This window comes from Lygodium microphyllum, chromosome 5 (genome assembly GCF_053477565.2).
Source record: "Lygodium microphyllum isolate KBCC chromosome 5, Lygodium_microphyllum_v1.1.10, whole genome shotgun sequence".
Lineage (NCBI taxonomy): Eukaryota > Viridiplantae > Streptophyta > Polypodiopsida > Schizaeales > Lygodiaceae > Lygodium > Lygodium microphyllum.
The window spans coordinates 52,818,579-52,835,313 of NC_141139.1; the positions used below are offsets into that span (position 1 = coordinate 52,818,579).

At 42.5% G+C, this 16,735-nt stretch overlaps 1 protein-coding gene and 1 pseudogene across 3 annotated transcripts in view; both read right to left on the bottom strand.

Moving 5' to 3' along the window:
* The window catches only part of LOC148035829 (uncharacterized), a 65,208-nt gene that overhangs the window by 26,428 nt on the left and 22,045 nt on the right, over positions 1–16,735 (bottom strand). For all 3 annotated transcript variants that reach the window (XM_087677844.1, XM_087677842.1, XM_087677843.1), the window contains 2 exons: positions 1,360–1,507; positions 388–633 (listed from right to left, as the gene is read on the bottom strand). In XM_087677844.1, the coding sequence (XP_087533970.1) occupies positions 388–633; positions 1,360–1,470 (357 nt within the window). In that variant the 5' untranslated portion in view covers positions 1,471–1,507. The remainder of the gene's footprint in view (positions 1–387; positions 634–1,359; positions 1,508–16,735) is intronic.
* On the bottom strand, positions 12,353–15,487 carry LOC148035830 (uncharacterized; annotated as a pseudogene).

Genomic DNA, 16,735 nt, shown 5'->3' on the forward strand with positions numbered 1-16,735 from the left:
CATTTTCCCTTTTGGAGAGGGAGAGAACAAGAACACATTGGTAAAAAAACAAAAAGTGGGGATTTCTTTTGCAGAAGCAATGAAGGAGAGGCAGTTTGCTCCAAGCTTAAAGAGGAGATAATCAGGTAGCATAATGAAGCAACTAACCCATGAAGCATGATCTCAAAAGCCACAGAATCAAAACTACAGCAGTTATGTGCCTTGCCTTGGGGTCTCAATGTGAACAGAACTGTCATTCAAGACTTGTGATTTTACAAAATATTAATCAGGCTCATTTTGCCCCTCAGTCGTATAGCATGGTCATAAACACCCTAGAAGAGTCCAACTCAAATTAAAAACTAGTTCTTTACTGTACAAGAAGTCTTCGTCAAGTTGCAATCTACTTACCAAACAATCATTAGCTGTCCCTGCTAATAGCTTCTCACTTCTGATTTCATGGCCAACCCCCAGATTTTCTGAATTTGGGAGGTTTGCCTTAACAAGAGATGGAGGGCCTTCATGCATAACAGTTGATATTATAGGTAGCTTGGAAGCAGCTGTCCCATCATTTTTTGCCTTCACTGACAGTTCAACTGGCTTTTTAACAGTGAAGGTTGACTTTACAGCTGAAAACTTTGCTCCTGACCTGTTTTTCTGCAAAAACGCAAAGCTTGTGTATAAAATCTTAGCCAATAAAACAATTCTTCCAACAAGAAACATTGAGGAAAACTTCTTGTATAGACAGGGGATTCAGGATATATTATGTCACGAAACTAAAAATCGCCTACTTTCTCAAACCCAAAAAAAAACTATATTGAACAACCATGTTACGTAAGTATGGAGCTCTTTACAGGATGTAATGCATCATAGTCCTACACAGTCTCAAAAGTTTTCCTAAGGTTTGTGTAAAATCCTGATTTGTATAAGAGGGAACGTAACTCTCAACTTTCAGCCCAGGGTCTGTGCACAAGCCCAGCTTGCGCAACAGGAAGGAAATTTTCATCTTCCAGCTCAGGTGGGCAGAAGCCCAACTTCTACAAGTGGAAAGTGTAACCTTTCATCTTCATCATCAAACCTAACCTGGTTTTGAAGTGGCTATGCTTGTCCAGAAGTATGTGAAATGGATGATATGGTTAATGCAGATATCAGTGGCTTTGAAAACAGGAAACATGTCTAGGCAAATGCTAGCAGAGAAAGCACACATTCCAGAAAGACCCATTGCTTAGCCCTTGCAAACAAAGCATGAGTTCTCAAACTAGTCCATGGACCTGATGGTTATGCCTCACGCAAGCAACATCTACCCTTTAAGATGATACATAAGCATTGCCAACAACCCCAATGTTCTCGTTGTAAACTACAGCATATGAAAATTCATCTTACCTTTTTGACTTCACACCAGCCTGAATCCTGAAGATTCTGCTCCTCTTTCTCACTCCTAGGATCCCCATCTGCAGCAGCATTGATATGCAGAGAAGACATTTTTTGAGGCATCCAGCCTTGCTACTCTCAACTCTAGCAAGTTCCATTGCTGCAGCATCAAACAGCAAAAGTTAGAAAAGAGATCAGAATGCATATCAAGCTTCCCTGAAAAATATAAGAATATATATTGACCTTCCCCAATCCTGCCAAAAGGTCATAAATGACATTTTCTTAAACACATTCGTAGGTCATTTACCATGTTTTCAACCAATAAATGACATCCAATAGCTAAAAGCAGCTACAAGAGAAAATAAGCACATTCAAAAACAGTGAATGTGCTGTCTTCACTCAACTATCAGTCCATCCAATCAGCCTACAATCGTTTTGCGAATCCATACTATGTCATGCTAATTTGGAAATGTGGCATGAGTAAATGTGAGGAATGCTCAATCGTTCTTCAGTAAAGGCAATCATTGACATGGCTTGCACATCACGGGAATCCCATCCCATGGTTCTTTAGTTAGAGAAGCTGATTGGGATGCCAATGCTAATGCACTAACTACAGCTTGTGTTGAGATTTGTGCAATCACACTCCTAAGACAGCCTCTTTGCATGGAGCAATAGGGCAAGGGACATGCAACAGCCTAGGAGAAGCTGCCTGAATCCCACAGCACAGTGAGAAAAGGGGAACCATCCTACAACTATAAAAGCATGTACTTGACATTGAGTTAACTGATGAATGCTATTGTACTTTGTACTTTTAGTCTTGTCCCTCTACTCAAGATTGTGTTTATGAGTCCAAGCTAATCTATCTTGAAACCTAATTCACTTAAGTAACAATCAATGTGTCTAGTCTCAGTCATCATGCTTCTTGTCATTGACTTCTGTCCTCCATAGCTAGACCTTGCTCAAGGATCCCTGTTTCTCAACAACTTGGACATTGGTATGGCCCCTTGATGAGGATGATGATTCAAAAGAAGTGGATGTAGCTGCTGTCTCGAGACGAAAGAGCTCTTGCCCTATCCAAAAACCCCTAGCAATTAGAATGCATGGCACACCAAAGAGAATAATTTGATCCATCCAACCGATCTTCAAATCTGAGGTACAGGAATATGTCCCCTTTTGATGTAGCAAAAGATTGTCATGCTACAAATTTTCACAACACTAACACGTGCAAAGATAAACAATTCACCTCTTTTTAAATGAGGAGTACATGCACTGTTAGGCCTAGTGGAAGTGTGAGATTGACAAAAGTGTAGAACAAGGCACCAAGACAAGATGGGATATGAAATGTGATTCCTAAGAGTATCAAAGCACAAGATATACATTTAAATGAGCTTTACGCTAGCTCCAAGATACATGCAATAATCACAAGCATTTTGTAATGCCAACTATAGTATATACAATACAATTTCTTGATGAAAGCATAATCAAAAATCCATGTAGTAAATATTATCATGTAAAGAGATGTCGATGCATGAATTTGAAGGGGAAGGACAACAAGAAGAAGGACGACAAACCAAAGAAGGACAAAGAGGACCCTAGACTCTACTTGTCACACCTGTAGCAAGACATCTCATTAGAAGAAGGATTGAACCAACAAGGACAAGAAAGACACCAAGAAGGAGAAGGCTTCAAAGGATTCAGGAGTGGTAGCCGCTCCCTCATCAGCTACTTTCCTCCATTTGGAGATGGTTCAAGTATCGTCTCCAAAGGCTTCTGATGCTACATTAACGGCCCCACCCCCCTGAGAATGGATTGTTGACAGCGATGTCTCTTGGCACATGACCCCTTTTTCTGCACATATTGCCCATTTATGGCCTTCGCATGGGCAGATTCTCATAGGAGATAGCTCTTCTATTTCCATACAAGGTAGGGGTGATATGCAGCTGATTCTAGATGGACGAGATGATACTCATACTTTTGAGGTGCTATATGAGCCAAGTTTAAGTTACCATTTGCTTTCCATGCACAAGATTTGTGCTCTTGGTTGTTGGTTGGGTTTGATACAAATTCTTTCCATATTCTTGAGTGTGGCTCGAGAAAGGTTCTTTCTACAGGTTACGAGGAGAATGGGGTCTACAAGTTGAAGTCTCCTTCTGCCTTGACTTCCTTTTTTTTTTTACTTCACGGACGTAGTCCAAGCTATGGCATGCTCAATTTGGCCACCTAAATTATGACTACCTTCATCCAAGTTTGAGTTACCATTTGCTTTCCGTGCACAAGATTTGTGCTCTTGGCCTGTTGGTTGAGTTTGATACAAATTCTTTTCATATACTTGAGTGTGGCTCGAGAAAGGTTATTTCTACAGGTTACAAGGAGAATGGGGTCTACAAGTTGAAGTCTCCTTCTGCCTTGACTTCTTTTTTTTTACTTCACCGACGCAGTCCGAGCTATGGCATGCTCAATTTGGCCACCTGAATTATGACTATCTTCAGAAGGCTTCTAGGGAACAACCTATAGAACATAGTGGTGAGCCAGCAACCTTGTGTATCCTACATTTGTGGCAAATAGCATAATGATGCCATTCCCAGCAAGGCTTTGAGGCGGTCTTTAACACCCTTGGAGCTTGTTTCTACAAATCTTTGTGAAATACAAACTCCCTTAAGGGGAGTTTGTATTTCATGCTTATTATTGACGATTTTAGCAGGATGACATAGGCGTACTTCTTGACAATGAAGTCGAAGGCCTTCTCCAACTTCAAGGGTTGCTGGCTCTTTGAGGAGAAATGATCGTCTCTAATAAGCTTGCTAGGTTTTCTGCAAATCGTGGTATTCACCAGGAGTTTGCCAACACAAACACACCTCAAGAGAACGGCATATTGAAGCAGAAGAACAAGAGTGTGATCGAGATGGCTTGCACCATGATAGAGTATCGTTAAATACCTCAACGTCTCTGGGCCGAGACTATGGCTATTGTTGTCCACATTCTCAATCGATCACCTACTTTAGCCATGGTTGGTATGACCCTTTATGAGGCTTTTTTTGGAGCCAAGCTAGATGTTTCTTATTTCAGGATATTTGGATGTGATGCTTATGTTCATATCCCGAAGACTTAAGAGGGACAAGTTTGAAGTGGCTTCGAAGAAACATGTGTTTGTGGGCTATAGCTCACAATTCTAGGGCTACCACTTGTATGATCCCATTAAGCAGGATGTCTACACTAGTCATGATGTGAGATTTGTGAAGGTTCCAACTTCAGAGGGGGGTGAGGAGCACCCTGTACTTGGAGATCCCGAAGATAGTTGGGCACCAAAGATTGTTCCTTTGGAACCAATGTCTCTTGGAGATACTTCTTCTTTAGATAAGTATTCTTTTTCACCATTGGCCATCCCACATGAGCTGTTGTCTGTGGATGCTTCAGAGACTTTAGCAAATGCAGAGCGACGAGAAGCGATCTGGCCCCCTCCTTGTTGGGCACGTGATACACTCCATGAGACAGGGATTGGGGGGATCCTTCAGGAGTGGCAGCCACAAGATGGCCTACGGCGTTCTCAGAGGAACCAAGCACATTCCACCAAGCTTGTTTGTTCTGACTATTGTCTGATGATACGTCTTATGCAAGATAGGGAGCCCACCTCGGTGAAGGAGGCTTTGCATTCACTGCATTGGAAGAAGGCTATGGAGCAGGAGTTGGATGCTATTGAGTGGAATGGCACTTGGGACCTTGTGCCTCGACCCGCTCATAGGAAGGTGATTGGTGTCAAATGGGTCTTCAAGTCCAAATATCACAATGATGGTACTCGAGATAAGCACAAGGTGCAGCTCGTCGCAAAGGGTTTCACCCAATGGCCAGAGGTGGATTTCCATGGCACCTTTGCATCTACAGCTTGGATGGCTACCATTCGAGCTGTTCTTGCCTTAGCCAGCCATAGGAGATGGCCGGTTTATCAACTTGATGTGAAGTCCACCTTCCTCAATGGTGATTTGAAGGAGGAAATCTATGTTGAGCCCCCTCTTGGCTTTTCGTCATCAAATGGATAGATATACAAGTTGAGGAAGGCCCTCTATGACCTCAAACAGACTCCATGTGCTTGGAACAAGAAGATAGACTCGTTCCTCCAACAAAGATTGTGGTATTGGTGCTCCACGGCCGATCCACAACTTTATGTCCACATTTCAGAGGGGGCACGTGCTTTGTTTGTGTTCTATGTGGATGATTTGATTTTGACAGGTGATTGCATACAGATGGTTAAGGCAACCAAGGCAACACTTCATGAGAAGTTCAAGATAACGGACATGGGACTTCTCGATTTCTTCTTAGGGCATGAGATCTATCAAACTCTGCTGGGGATCTTCATCTCCCAACAATAGTATATGCAAGAGCTCTTAACCACATTTGAGATGGACAGATGCAAGTCTCTAATGACTCCTATGGATCCGAACTGGAAGGCCACAACCCATGTTGATTCACCTTTGGCGGATCCTGCAACCTGTCTTCCTCCTCGGATAGGGAGGTAAATCTCTAACTACAACTTAATTACAGCAGCAAACAATAAATGCAAATCTGAAAAATACAAATTTACCTATTGATCTTGGACAATGCACACCCGATTGGCCCCAAAATTGGCGCCCTTTTCGGTATTTCTTTAGCTTGATTGAAGGAAAAGTTGATTTAGAATGGGATTCTCCCAATCCCTTTTGGTATTTCAACTCCCCTTGCTATCCAAAGTGACCAGCAAGTCTTCAATCTATTTTGCCCCTTGATTCGAGCACTCAATTGGCCTTCACCCACTTCATAGACGATGGAAATGCCCCAAATTCAATGGCTGGCTGGTCCTCCACCTGAATTCAGCTGAAATTCACCTTCAACCTTATTGAATCCAAGTCTTGGAGCTTCCAATTTCTGGCACCTTCCCAAGGCTGCTGCTAAACCCTAATTTTTGCTGTAAATTAGGGTTTACAGCAAAGAAATTTGCAATTTCTCAATCTCCAAGGGTCCAAATACTGAGATCTTAGGAGCAAGGCTGTGAATAGACTAGGAGATGAGAGGGAAAGTTGTAGAGAGAAAATTCAGAGTTTTGTCATGAAGAATGACTGAAAAATCAATCAAGTGCAGCTGCTGCCCTGCCACAACAGCATGTAGATGCAAAGAACTAAAGAAAATCAGTCCCTATCTCAACAACTTGTAGATGCTGTCTCCTGCTGTTGATTGATCTTCTTTTGCCCCTGGCTGCCTCAGAAGGTCCTCCAATGGCTGCAAATCAAACCAACAGCCTCCCTCCCTCTCTCTTACAAGCTGAATTTATAAAAATGTCTCTCCCCCTCTAAAGACGTTTTTCAATATTGCATAGGCATTTTTTACAAGTGGCAGCCTTTCCAAATGGTTTTCCCAACATTTTTCATAATTAAATATTAATTTTCAGTCTTTAAATACTGAAAATTAATCTAATAATTATTTTGGTGCCCTAAAAATAAACTGGCTGGCCAATAATTAAAGTGGCTAGGCAACTTCCATTTCCGAGTGTCTCTGCGCCATCTTTGACCATCAAATTGGCGTTAGGTACCATTAAACGCCACTTCTCTAGTAAACCTAAAGAGATGCATTGGCAAGCTACTTTGAGGATTTTGCGGTTCCTGAGGGGGACCCCAATCTAGGGCTCTTGTATCCAATGGGTGCAGAAGGTTTAGATCTTGTGCTTACCAGTTGTTGGAGTAATTCAGATTGGGTTGGTGATGTGGACGATTAGCGGTCCATGACAAGTTATTGCTTTACCTTAGGTGCAAATGATGTTTCATGCAGCAGTAAGAAGCAACCCACAGTTGCCTTATCTTTGATTGAGGTGGAGTATAAAGTGGCGTCTTCTACCACAAGCGAGACCGTGTGGCTTCGAGGTACTTGAAGGAGCTTGGCTATCCACCAACCAGTCTTATCACACTTCATTGCGACAATGAAAATTGCATTGGCTTGGCCCAAAACCCCATCTTTCATGCTAAGACAAAGTATATTGAGATCCAGTACCATTTCCTCTAGGAGAAGCTTTTGGATAAGACTATCGATCTAGTTTACTATAAAACAGAGGACCACTTAGCAAATTTGTTTCCAAAGGCACTTCCCTAGGTTTTACTTCATCAACATTCCTGATTTCTCAATCTCTTGCCGTGTCCTATTGGGACAAGTGTGCAATGGAATGCGAGACAGAAATGGAGCAAGAGCAGTGTCAAGAGTGAGAGTGAGAGAATCCCAAAAATGAGTGTATCAGAAAAGTCACGATACACAAAGAATAAAATGTATTTACATGTTAAGGTTCAAATAAGGGTATATTCACACCCGTATAAATTTACACACATGGAGATTAAGGAACTTTACGCCCAAAGGGACTTTACACCCAACAACCTTCCACTTAAAGGCCTGAAATGATATCTTTAAGCTAGCCAACTCCCACTAATTGGACGCAATGCTTATATTGAGCCTTTGCAAGACCCTTAGTGAGAACATCTGCAGGGTTATCTTGGGTTTTGCCCTTAGTCAGTGTGGCAAGACCATCATCCAAAACATGTCAAATGAAGTGGTACCGAACATCTATGTGTTTGATATGTGCATAAAACATGACACCAGATAGCTTCCTTAGAAGCTTCTGTGACTGAAATATATTCAGCCTCTGTAGTACTCAATGCCACAATTTTCTGCAACCTTGAACACCAAGAAATAGCCCCAACCCCCACCAACCAAAGTAAAGACATACCCACTGGTAGATTTTCTAGTGTCAAATCTCCTACCGTGTCCAAATCACAGAATCCCTACAACTCTAGTGTACCCTTTCTATAGCATATACACTTTTCATGTGTACCTTTTAAGTATCTAAAGATACATTTCACTGCTTCCCAATGTGGCTTGCCAAGGTTAGACATGAATCTACTGACAACTCTCACTACATGAGCAATGTCAGGGCAAGTTGCAACCATGGCATACATCAAAGAACTACAAGCTGATGCATAAGGTATGCCCTTCATAGTACTATTTGATGCATCATCCCTTGAGCAATCAGCTTTACTAAGCTTTATATATGGCGTTAAAGGCACACCAAGAGGCCTAGCATCAACCATGTTAAATTTTTCAAGTACTTTGCTGATGTACTTGTCCTATGAGAGAAACAACAAGTGCTGCCCTTTATCTCTTTTAATGCGCATGCCCAAAATGTGTTCAATGGTCCCCAAATCTTTCATTAAGAAGGCTAAACTCAGCTGCCTTTTGAGAGCATTCAAAGTACTCTTATGTTGTCCTCCAATCAACATGTCATCCACATATAAGACCAACACAATAAGGCTTCCATCATCAGCCTTTTCAGTGTATAAGTAGTGATATGCATAAGTGCGTTTGAATCCATGGCTACGCATGAAGGTATCAAACTTTTTATACTACTATCTAGGGGCTTGTTTCGGCCCATATAAGTTGCTTTTCAGCTTACAAACCAAATGCTCTTTCCCTGGAATAGTAAAACCTTTAGGCTCTTTCATATACAACTCTTCATCCAAGTCACCATAAAGAAAAACAATCTTCACATCCATCTAATCCAACTCTAAATCCAAGGATACAGTGAGAGCAAACAAACATGGAGCGTAGTCATCTTCACCACTGGTAAAAAAACCTCCTAGAAGTCTATGCCTTCCTTCTCTGTATAGCCCTTAGCAACCAAACGTGCCTTGTACTTGGGCTTTCCATCAATACATTTCACCTTGTAAACCCATTTGTTAGGGATAGCTTTCCTATCCTTGGGCAAAGATACAAGCTCCCATGTGTTTTTCGTATACAAAGGCTTCATCTCTTCCTGCATAGCAAGCTTTCATATAGCTACCTTCTGACATGTGTAGACCTTCTTACCCAATGATCTATATTGTTAGGCAATGGACCTACATCCTCAGGTATGTGCACACCATCACCTAGTGACTGATTTTCAGCATTTTCTTGCTTCTGTAACCTGTTTTCAGCATGTTCTTCTTGTTGTCCTATTCCATCCTGTGCATATTTGCTGTCCATTATCTTCTAGCAATAGCACAATAGGTTGCTACTTGTTTTCAGCATCAAAAGAACAAAATCTTCAGCTAATGGTTGCTGAATGGCCGGCTATTCATGCTGAAATTTGACCTTCTTTTTGTCAAGGTCACCATGTGTAGCATTTTTCAGCAACTTTGTCTCCTTAAATACTACGTCTCCGCTGCGTACTATCTTCCTGTCCTGAGAAAGCCAAACTCTATAACCCATCTCTCCCTCATCTCCATATCCAATGAAGATGCCTTTGATGGATTTCATGTCCAGTTTAGTCCTTTGATTTACAGGAACATGCACAAAGGTATCACAACCAAAGACACGCAAATGGTCATATGGAGCAGGTTTGCTAGACCAAACCTCTTCAAGAACGCTTGCATAATTGGGAAAGCGATTGCATGCATGAACTACAGTTTTAAGAATCTCTTCCCAAAACTGTTGCAGGAGATTAGCTGTGGATAGCATGCATTTGACTCTCTCACAAAGTGTGCGATTATATGTTTCAACCACACCATTTGATGCAGGATTGTAAGGGACTGTCAACTTCCTCCTAATGCTATGCATCTCACAAAAAAATTTTAACTCATTAGAAACATACTCACCCCCATTATGCGTTCTTATAGCTTTTAGCTTAAGCCCTTTCTCTATGATAATAAAAGCATGAAACCTTTTAAAGGCATCCAATACTTTCTTTTTGCTCTTTAACACATACATCCATGACTTTCTACTGAAATCATCAATAAAAAGTGACAAAGTACCATGCACCCCCATGTGAATTAACACGCATAGTACACACACATCAGATTGTACTAAATTAGAAGCATTGAACTTCTTACTGACACCAAAGTAATAAGGAGACTTCACATGTTTTCCATATATGCAACAATCACTACAAAAGTCAAGACCAAAGCATTTTACATCAAATCTCCCTAAAGTAGAGAGAACCTAAAGGCCTTTTTGGCTCATATGGCCAAGTGTTTTGTGCCAAAGTTTCATATGTGAATGAACTTCAGCCACAGCCAAAAACTTGCCAGGTAATGCTTTACAATGCAAATAGTACAAAGTCCCCCTTTTGCTGCCTTTAACAATCAGCATAAAGCCCTTGTGGACCTTCCAAGATCCACCACCAAAGGTAGTAAAATATCCTCTTGCATCAAGCTACACAATTGACAATAGACTTTTCTTTATGCCAGATATCTGACATCCTATAAAAACAGCTCTTGGCCATTTTCAAGGGCCAAGTGAATGGTACCTACACCCTCTATCTCACATGCATAATTGTTGCCCAAGTAAACCTTGCCTAGGCAACCTACAGTTTATTTAGAAAATGACTCCAAAGAGGTGTGGAAAATCAGAGTTGCAGCAAGAAGAATGTGCACAATAAGGAGATGAGAGCTCAAAGTACAAGAACAAAATCTTACTTACTAAGTTGCTCAAAGTACAACTTGGGTACACTCTATCTCACCCTTGATAGTGATCCATAGGTTGTTTATATAGCCTTTGCCAAGCTAGGGTTAGGGTTTCCCCTGCCCCTTAAGGCCTTTCACATCCATCTGCCCTCAGATACCCTTGCTTAGGGTGAATTCCCATGCCTATATTGTAACACCCCCCCTCAATGCCAAGGTGGCATTGCATCATAAGACATGTTAAAGTTCTCCCCCTCAATCAAATGGGATGCCTTTATAAATCAGGCTACAATGATATTCATAGGTAGAGGATGTTACAAGACTCAAAAGAGTCGGTTATCTGTGGATTGGAAGGCAAAGTTGGCCTCCAATTCCTTAAATACTGGTGGAACACTGAGACACTTACTAGTGATATGCCTGGTCTTTTTGCATTTGTTACACTTCATTTTGTCAAGGTATTTCTTCCAGCAATTGCTTACAATATGCCATTTTTTGTGACAGAAGGAGCACTTAGTGGAAGCGGTATGGACTAACACTTGCTCACGGGAAGTGACTCCTAAAGTTCCTTCAGTATGGTTTCTTTTTTCTTCATCCAGGCAAGACTTGATGGTACTTGCCAAAGTTAAGTTCGGGATATTAGTTAGGGTAGTCACGAGGGTTGGAAAAACTTTCTTCACAGACTTTACCCGGATGGCAATGGCATCTTCATCATGCATGGGTGCTTGAATGGAGGCAAGTTGTGTCATGAGCCCTTTCATATGTGAAATAAACTAGCTTAGATCTTCTTCCTGTTTGTATTCCAAGCTGAAAAACTCAATCTTGAGAAATATCTTGGAGTTCTTCCCTATAGCACCGTAGAGCCTTTCAAGCTCATCCCACTTTTCCTTGGCAGTGGAGAATTGGTCAATATAATGAATTAAAGATTCATCTAAATGAAGCATGATGATGGCTTGAGCCCATTCATCATCTTCTACATCAAGGTTATTGGATGGGTCAATTACTTAGATCCCTTTTATGAAGGGCCAGTAGCCTCTTTCCATTATTTTGTATTTTACCAAGACTTGCCAGGGATGGAAATCTTTTCCATGAAATTTGCGAGTTTGAGACCTTACATCTGCATAGGCCATGGCCATTATAGCATAGTAACATGGGACGGGGAACGAGAACAGAGACGAGGACAGGGAACGGGAACGGGGTTGGGTAAAGGTCCTGGGGACGGGGGAAAAAATGGTAGTTGTTTTTTTTTAGTATTTTAAAATCGCAATTAATCTACTCTAAGAGAGGAAAATTTGCAGGACACATTTGCACCAAATAGAAGAAAATAGAGCATCATATTAGGAAATCCAAAAGACTCGTGACTACTCATCACTCAAGAGTCAAGAGCCAAGGCTCAAACTACAATGACTAATGTACATAGAAGATGGGAGGAGAGTGTAAATACTAAAGCCAAAAAATAAATACAAAATGTCAAAATGCCACATGACATAATGGCAAATGCTAAGTATGAGGGTAAATCGTAAGACTCAAGAGTCTAGAGTGCTCTAGAGAGTCGAGAGTCGAGACTAAGTAGTGGGTCGGACAGTGGGATGAAGCGGAATCTCCACAGACTCTGTGAAGTCCTTGACAACCTGTGGCTCCTCCTCACCTATGCCCTCAAGGTCCTCCAAAATCTCAGTTGTGTGAAGTGGGTCAACCTCTAGATCCTGTTGTGCCTGCTCCCATTCAATGAATGAATCGACTTTCTTCACCATGCCTTTGCAAAGCATTCGCAAGTTGGAACTCACAAAGACCAAATCATTGGCACGATGCACTCCAAGGCGGTTCCTTTTCTTAGAGGCGATGTGGCTATACACTGACCAAAGTTGCTCCAAGCAACTGGAGCTACAACATTGTGAGAGAATGTGGATGGCAAATCACTGCAACTCTGGACCATCTACACCATAATCCTCCCACCAAAGTGCTGAGCCGATCTTGAAGCGATCCATCTGTGCATCTGGCAATCCATAACTATCCTTCTTCTCACGATATAATTGCAATTGATCTCTAATTTTGCGCCTGATACCTATGTCTGGCACTAGACGATCCAAGATAATCCTGAAGCCATTGCTAACCTCTCTGTCCTTTTCCTGCTTGCAACCTTGAAATTCGAGATCCACCATATAGGCTGCTGCATGGAGAGGGGAGTAGTAGGCATCCCATCTTGTCACACACATGGATTTGATCTCATCGTAGTCCTCATCAAGAACATAAACCTTGAGGCACTCTATCATCCAATCCATGGCCTCATATACCTTGCCGATGCATGGCAACATGCCATCGACAACCCTCAAGAGGTCCATGACTGGTTTGATCATGGTGTCAATGCGCTTCACACTTTCCCACCATGCCGTGTCATTTGCTCGTGCTTTGCACTCTTGTCCCCTTGCTATGGCAACCTCTGGAATGCTAGAAAACTCATCACTAAGGAAGAGTCCTCGTAATGCCCCGCTACATGTGGACAAGCGGCCTAACATGAGAAAGTTGAAACCAAACCGTGTCTCTGAATATTTGAGCAGAGAGAGGTTTGACCTCTTGGTGAACTCATGGCGAATCCTCCCATGATTGAGAACAAAGGTGACAATTTTGTTGGCTTCATCCATGGCAAGAGCTATCCATGGTAGGGCCCCAATGTCTTTGATGAGATTGTTAAGACAATGGGCCATGCAAAAAGAAACGGTGATGTGAGGATATGTGGCTTGAAGTATGTTCCCTGTTGCTCGATTTGCCGGTTCGCCATCTGCACAAATGGTCACCACATTCTCAGCTCCCATGGTTTCTAAACCTGTTGCCCACTCCGCAGCAAGCACATCAGCGGACTTCCCAGAGCCGGAGGCGTCATGTGAATCGACAAAATACATCTCTCCACGAGAGTAGGCCACCACTCCATGAATAGACCGCTTGCGGGTGTCACTTCATCCATCCACCACAAGTGTGACACCATTATTGGCCCATAGCTCCTTCATATTTGCCGCAGCAGCCTCAACACTCCTCTTCTCCTTTTCGAGAAGCGTGGTGCGAAGGGTTTTCGAAGAGGGGGGAACATAGGAAGAACCATATTCCCCAATCTTTGTAACCATGGCTCTAAAGTATGGAGACCTATTCAATGTTCATAAATCAAAGAGAGCATGTTAGGAATCAATATAATGATAAATAATAATGTTAAATGAACATAATAATTTATTATTTATCACTTGACACTAAAAACTCACCGAGCCGCACGGAAAGCAATGTAATCATGAAAGAAGAAACGAGCCATGGCCATGTCCGTCTCTTCTTTCAAGCGAGGATTCCAATTTTCCTCGAGGGTACTTTGGCGAGGACGAAAAGATGGGGTGGTCGATGCGGATGGGCTATATGCAAAAGGTGTCGATGGGAAGGTATGTGATGGCACACCTCTACCCAAGTTACCGCTAGCCTCCATAGGACGTCCTCATAACCCCACCATGAGATTGGAATCAATGGCCACTTGTGGAGATCGCCTTGCCGCTTCGGCCACTCCATAGATTGCGAGCTTATCAAGAAGCTCTTGTCTTTTCTCTGGGGTCACCTTTGTGCAATATCTCACCTCATTCCCGGGTTCGCTCAAGAGATGAGCTCGCACCTTGTTGGCACCACCACTACGTTTGTATCCACAAAGTTTGCATATCCATGCTCTAGCATTGCCTCCCAAACCATACATAGGGCAATCGACCTCACCCCACCATGACCATCGATGTATCGAGGGTCTTCTCCTTCGAGTGGGGCCGGTGGTTCCTTCATGATTATCATTTTATGAAGAGGTGGATGCCGCGGTAGATGTGGATTGGTTTGTAGATGGGGAAGCCGATGAAGATGCCATAGATGATAGAAACTTTGAAAGTTTGATGAGAAGTAGCCTTTGAAGTTTGCCCTTGAGGCTTGACTCCTTGAGCCTTGAAAGTTGAGGCTTGAGCAATGAATTATGAGGCCCAAGGGAGGGAGAGAAGAGTCTAGACTCTAGAGACTTGAGAGGGAGAGAGAGAGTAGATAGTAGAGCAATGAGCATGTAGTATGTACTATAGACTATAGTACTAAGTAGTATAGTCTATGTACTATGTAGTATGTAGTAACAATGAACATGTAATATAATACATGTACATCGTACAATGTATGTAGATAGTAGAGCTTAAGCCTTAGAGGGTAGCCTTGAGGCTGGAGGCCCGAGAGAGAGAGAGAGAGAGAGAGAGAGAGAGAGAGAGCTTGTACAATGTAGAGGGTAGCCTTGAGCCTTGAGGCTTGAGGCCCAAGGGAGGAGAGAGTGGAGACTTGAGACTTGAGAGGCCCAAGGGAGGAGAGAGTGGAGACTTGAGACTTGAGAGGGAGAGGAAGAGCCTTGAGCACGCCGGCCTTTAACCTTGAGACTTGAGACTTGTGAGGGAGAGAAAGAGCCTTGAGAAGTTGAGACTCTTGGCATTGAAGTATGAGTGTAGCTTGAGAGTGGAGCATTATATAGGAAACATTGGCAAGAGCATGGCGGAAATGGCCGTTGGCAGCCAAACAATCAAATTTTCTTTTTTCAAAAATGGCCCAACAGCTCCCTGGGCCGTCCCTAGTTGGCGTCCCTGACACGCACTCGTTTCAGGAACGCGTCCCCGCTTGGCATACTGGCGTCCCCACTCGGAGACGGGACGTCTGTCCATTCTGGAACGTCCCCGCCCGGTCCCGTCCCTGGGACTACGTCCCCCCGTCCCACACTACCGTCCCCTCCATCCCTTGTTACTATGCATTATAGGAAGGTCTTACCAATTGCCTTAAGTAATGGCAATGTCTAATCCTTTACAGGTGGCCAAGTACAACCGAATAACAGAATTGATAAACAAGTTTTAAAGTTGTAGAGTTGAAAACGGTTGAAAATCATACATATGCAATATCTCAAGATAAGATTGAGGTGGTCTTGTTCTTCGAACAACCCTTGATTTAGGCTTTACTGTTTTTCTAGGTTTTAACGAGGTGAGCTTTGATTGGACTTCAGGCTCTTCCCGATAATGGGGCCTATTAGAGGATTTTTTGGCGGAGCACGGCTTATCAATCAACTCTATGCTCTTGGATGAATCGGAGGAGAGTACAATAACACTCATATCTCTAATGTACCAGCAGACTAATATTGGGATATGGTCTATGTGTTTATAATTGTACACATAATCTTACAACCAAGCAGAAAGGGATAAATGTTATAAAGCACTTTGATGGATTTAATTTTCTAATAAAAAACCAGATTGAGTCAATATCTAGCTAGCAACATGATTGTAAAATGCAACATTAGTGCTTACAAGCACTCATCTCAAGGTTTATGCCACTTGAGATGTAAGATGTGGATTGTTTGATGAATTAAAGAGGTCCACCGAGGGTAAGAACTTTAAAATGGAGCTTTCAAACCTTCAACTAACTTTGGAGAAGATCAATCAGTGATTAGAATCACTATTAGTACTCATACATTGAAAATTTTGAAAAATAAAAAAGCTTGAAGCTTTCTGGCTATGGCTGCTAGGAAACAAACAGTTGGGGTTTGGTTGATTGTAACCACCACACAAGAAGAATTTCACCAAACCCTCTTAGAGGGAGATAGCCCACTGGGGGGGCTTTGAAAGCCCTACAGTGGTTGGTAGGATTGCTACGTCTACAAGCCGTGCTGAGCTCTAGGAGTTGACGTCTGCAGATCTGTGTTGATTTGACGATTTGCGCAATGCCGCCTTCCATGCCGCCCAATGTTGCCTTCTAATGTGCCAGGATTGGTCCCCTTGTGTTGGGGAAAAAATCCTCAGTTGAGGTCAAGAGCTGAAATGCTCTCCTTTGGCTTCCCCAGGTCCTCCAAGGTCAAGGGGTCAACCTCACTATGGAGGTTGAAGATCCAAGATGAGAGAATGAAGCTTTTCTTTTGCACTTAGTGA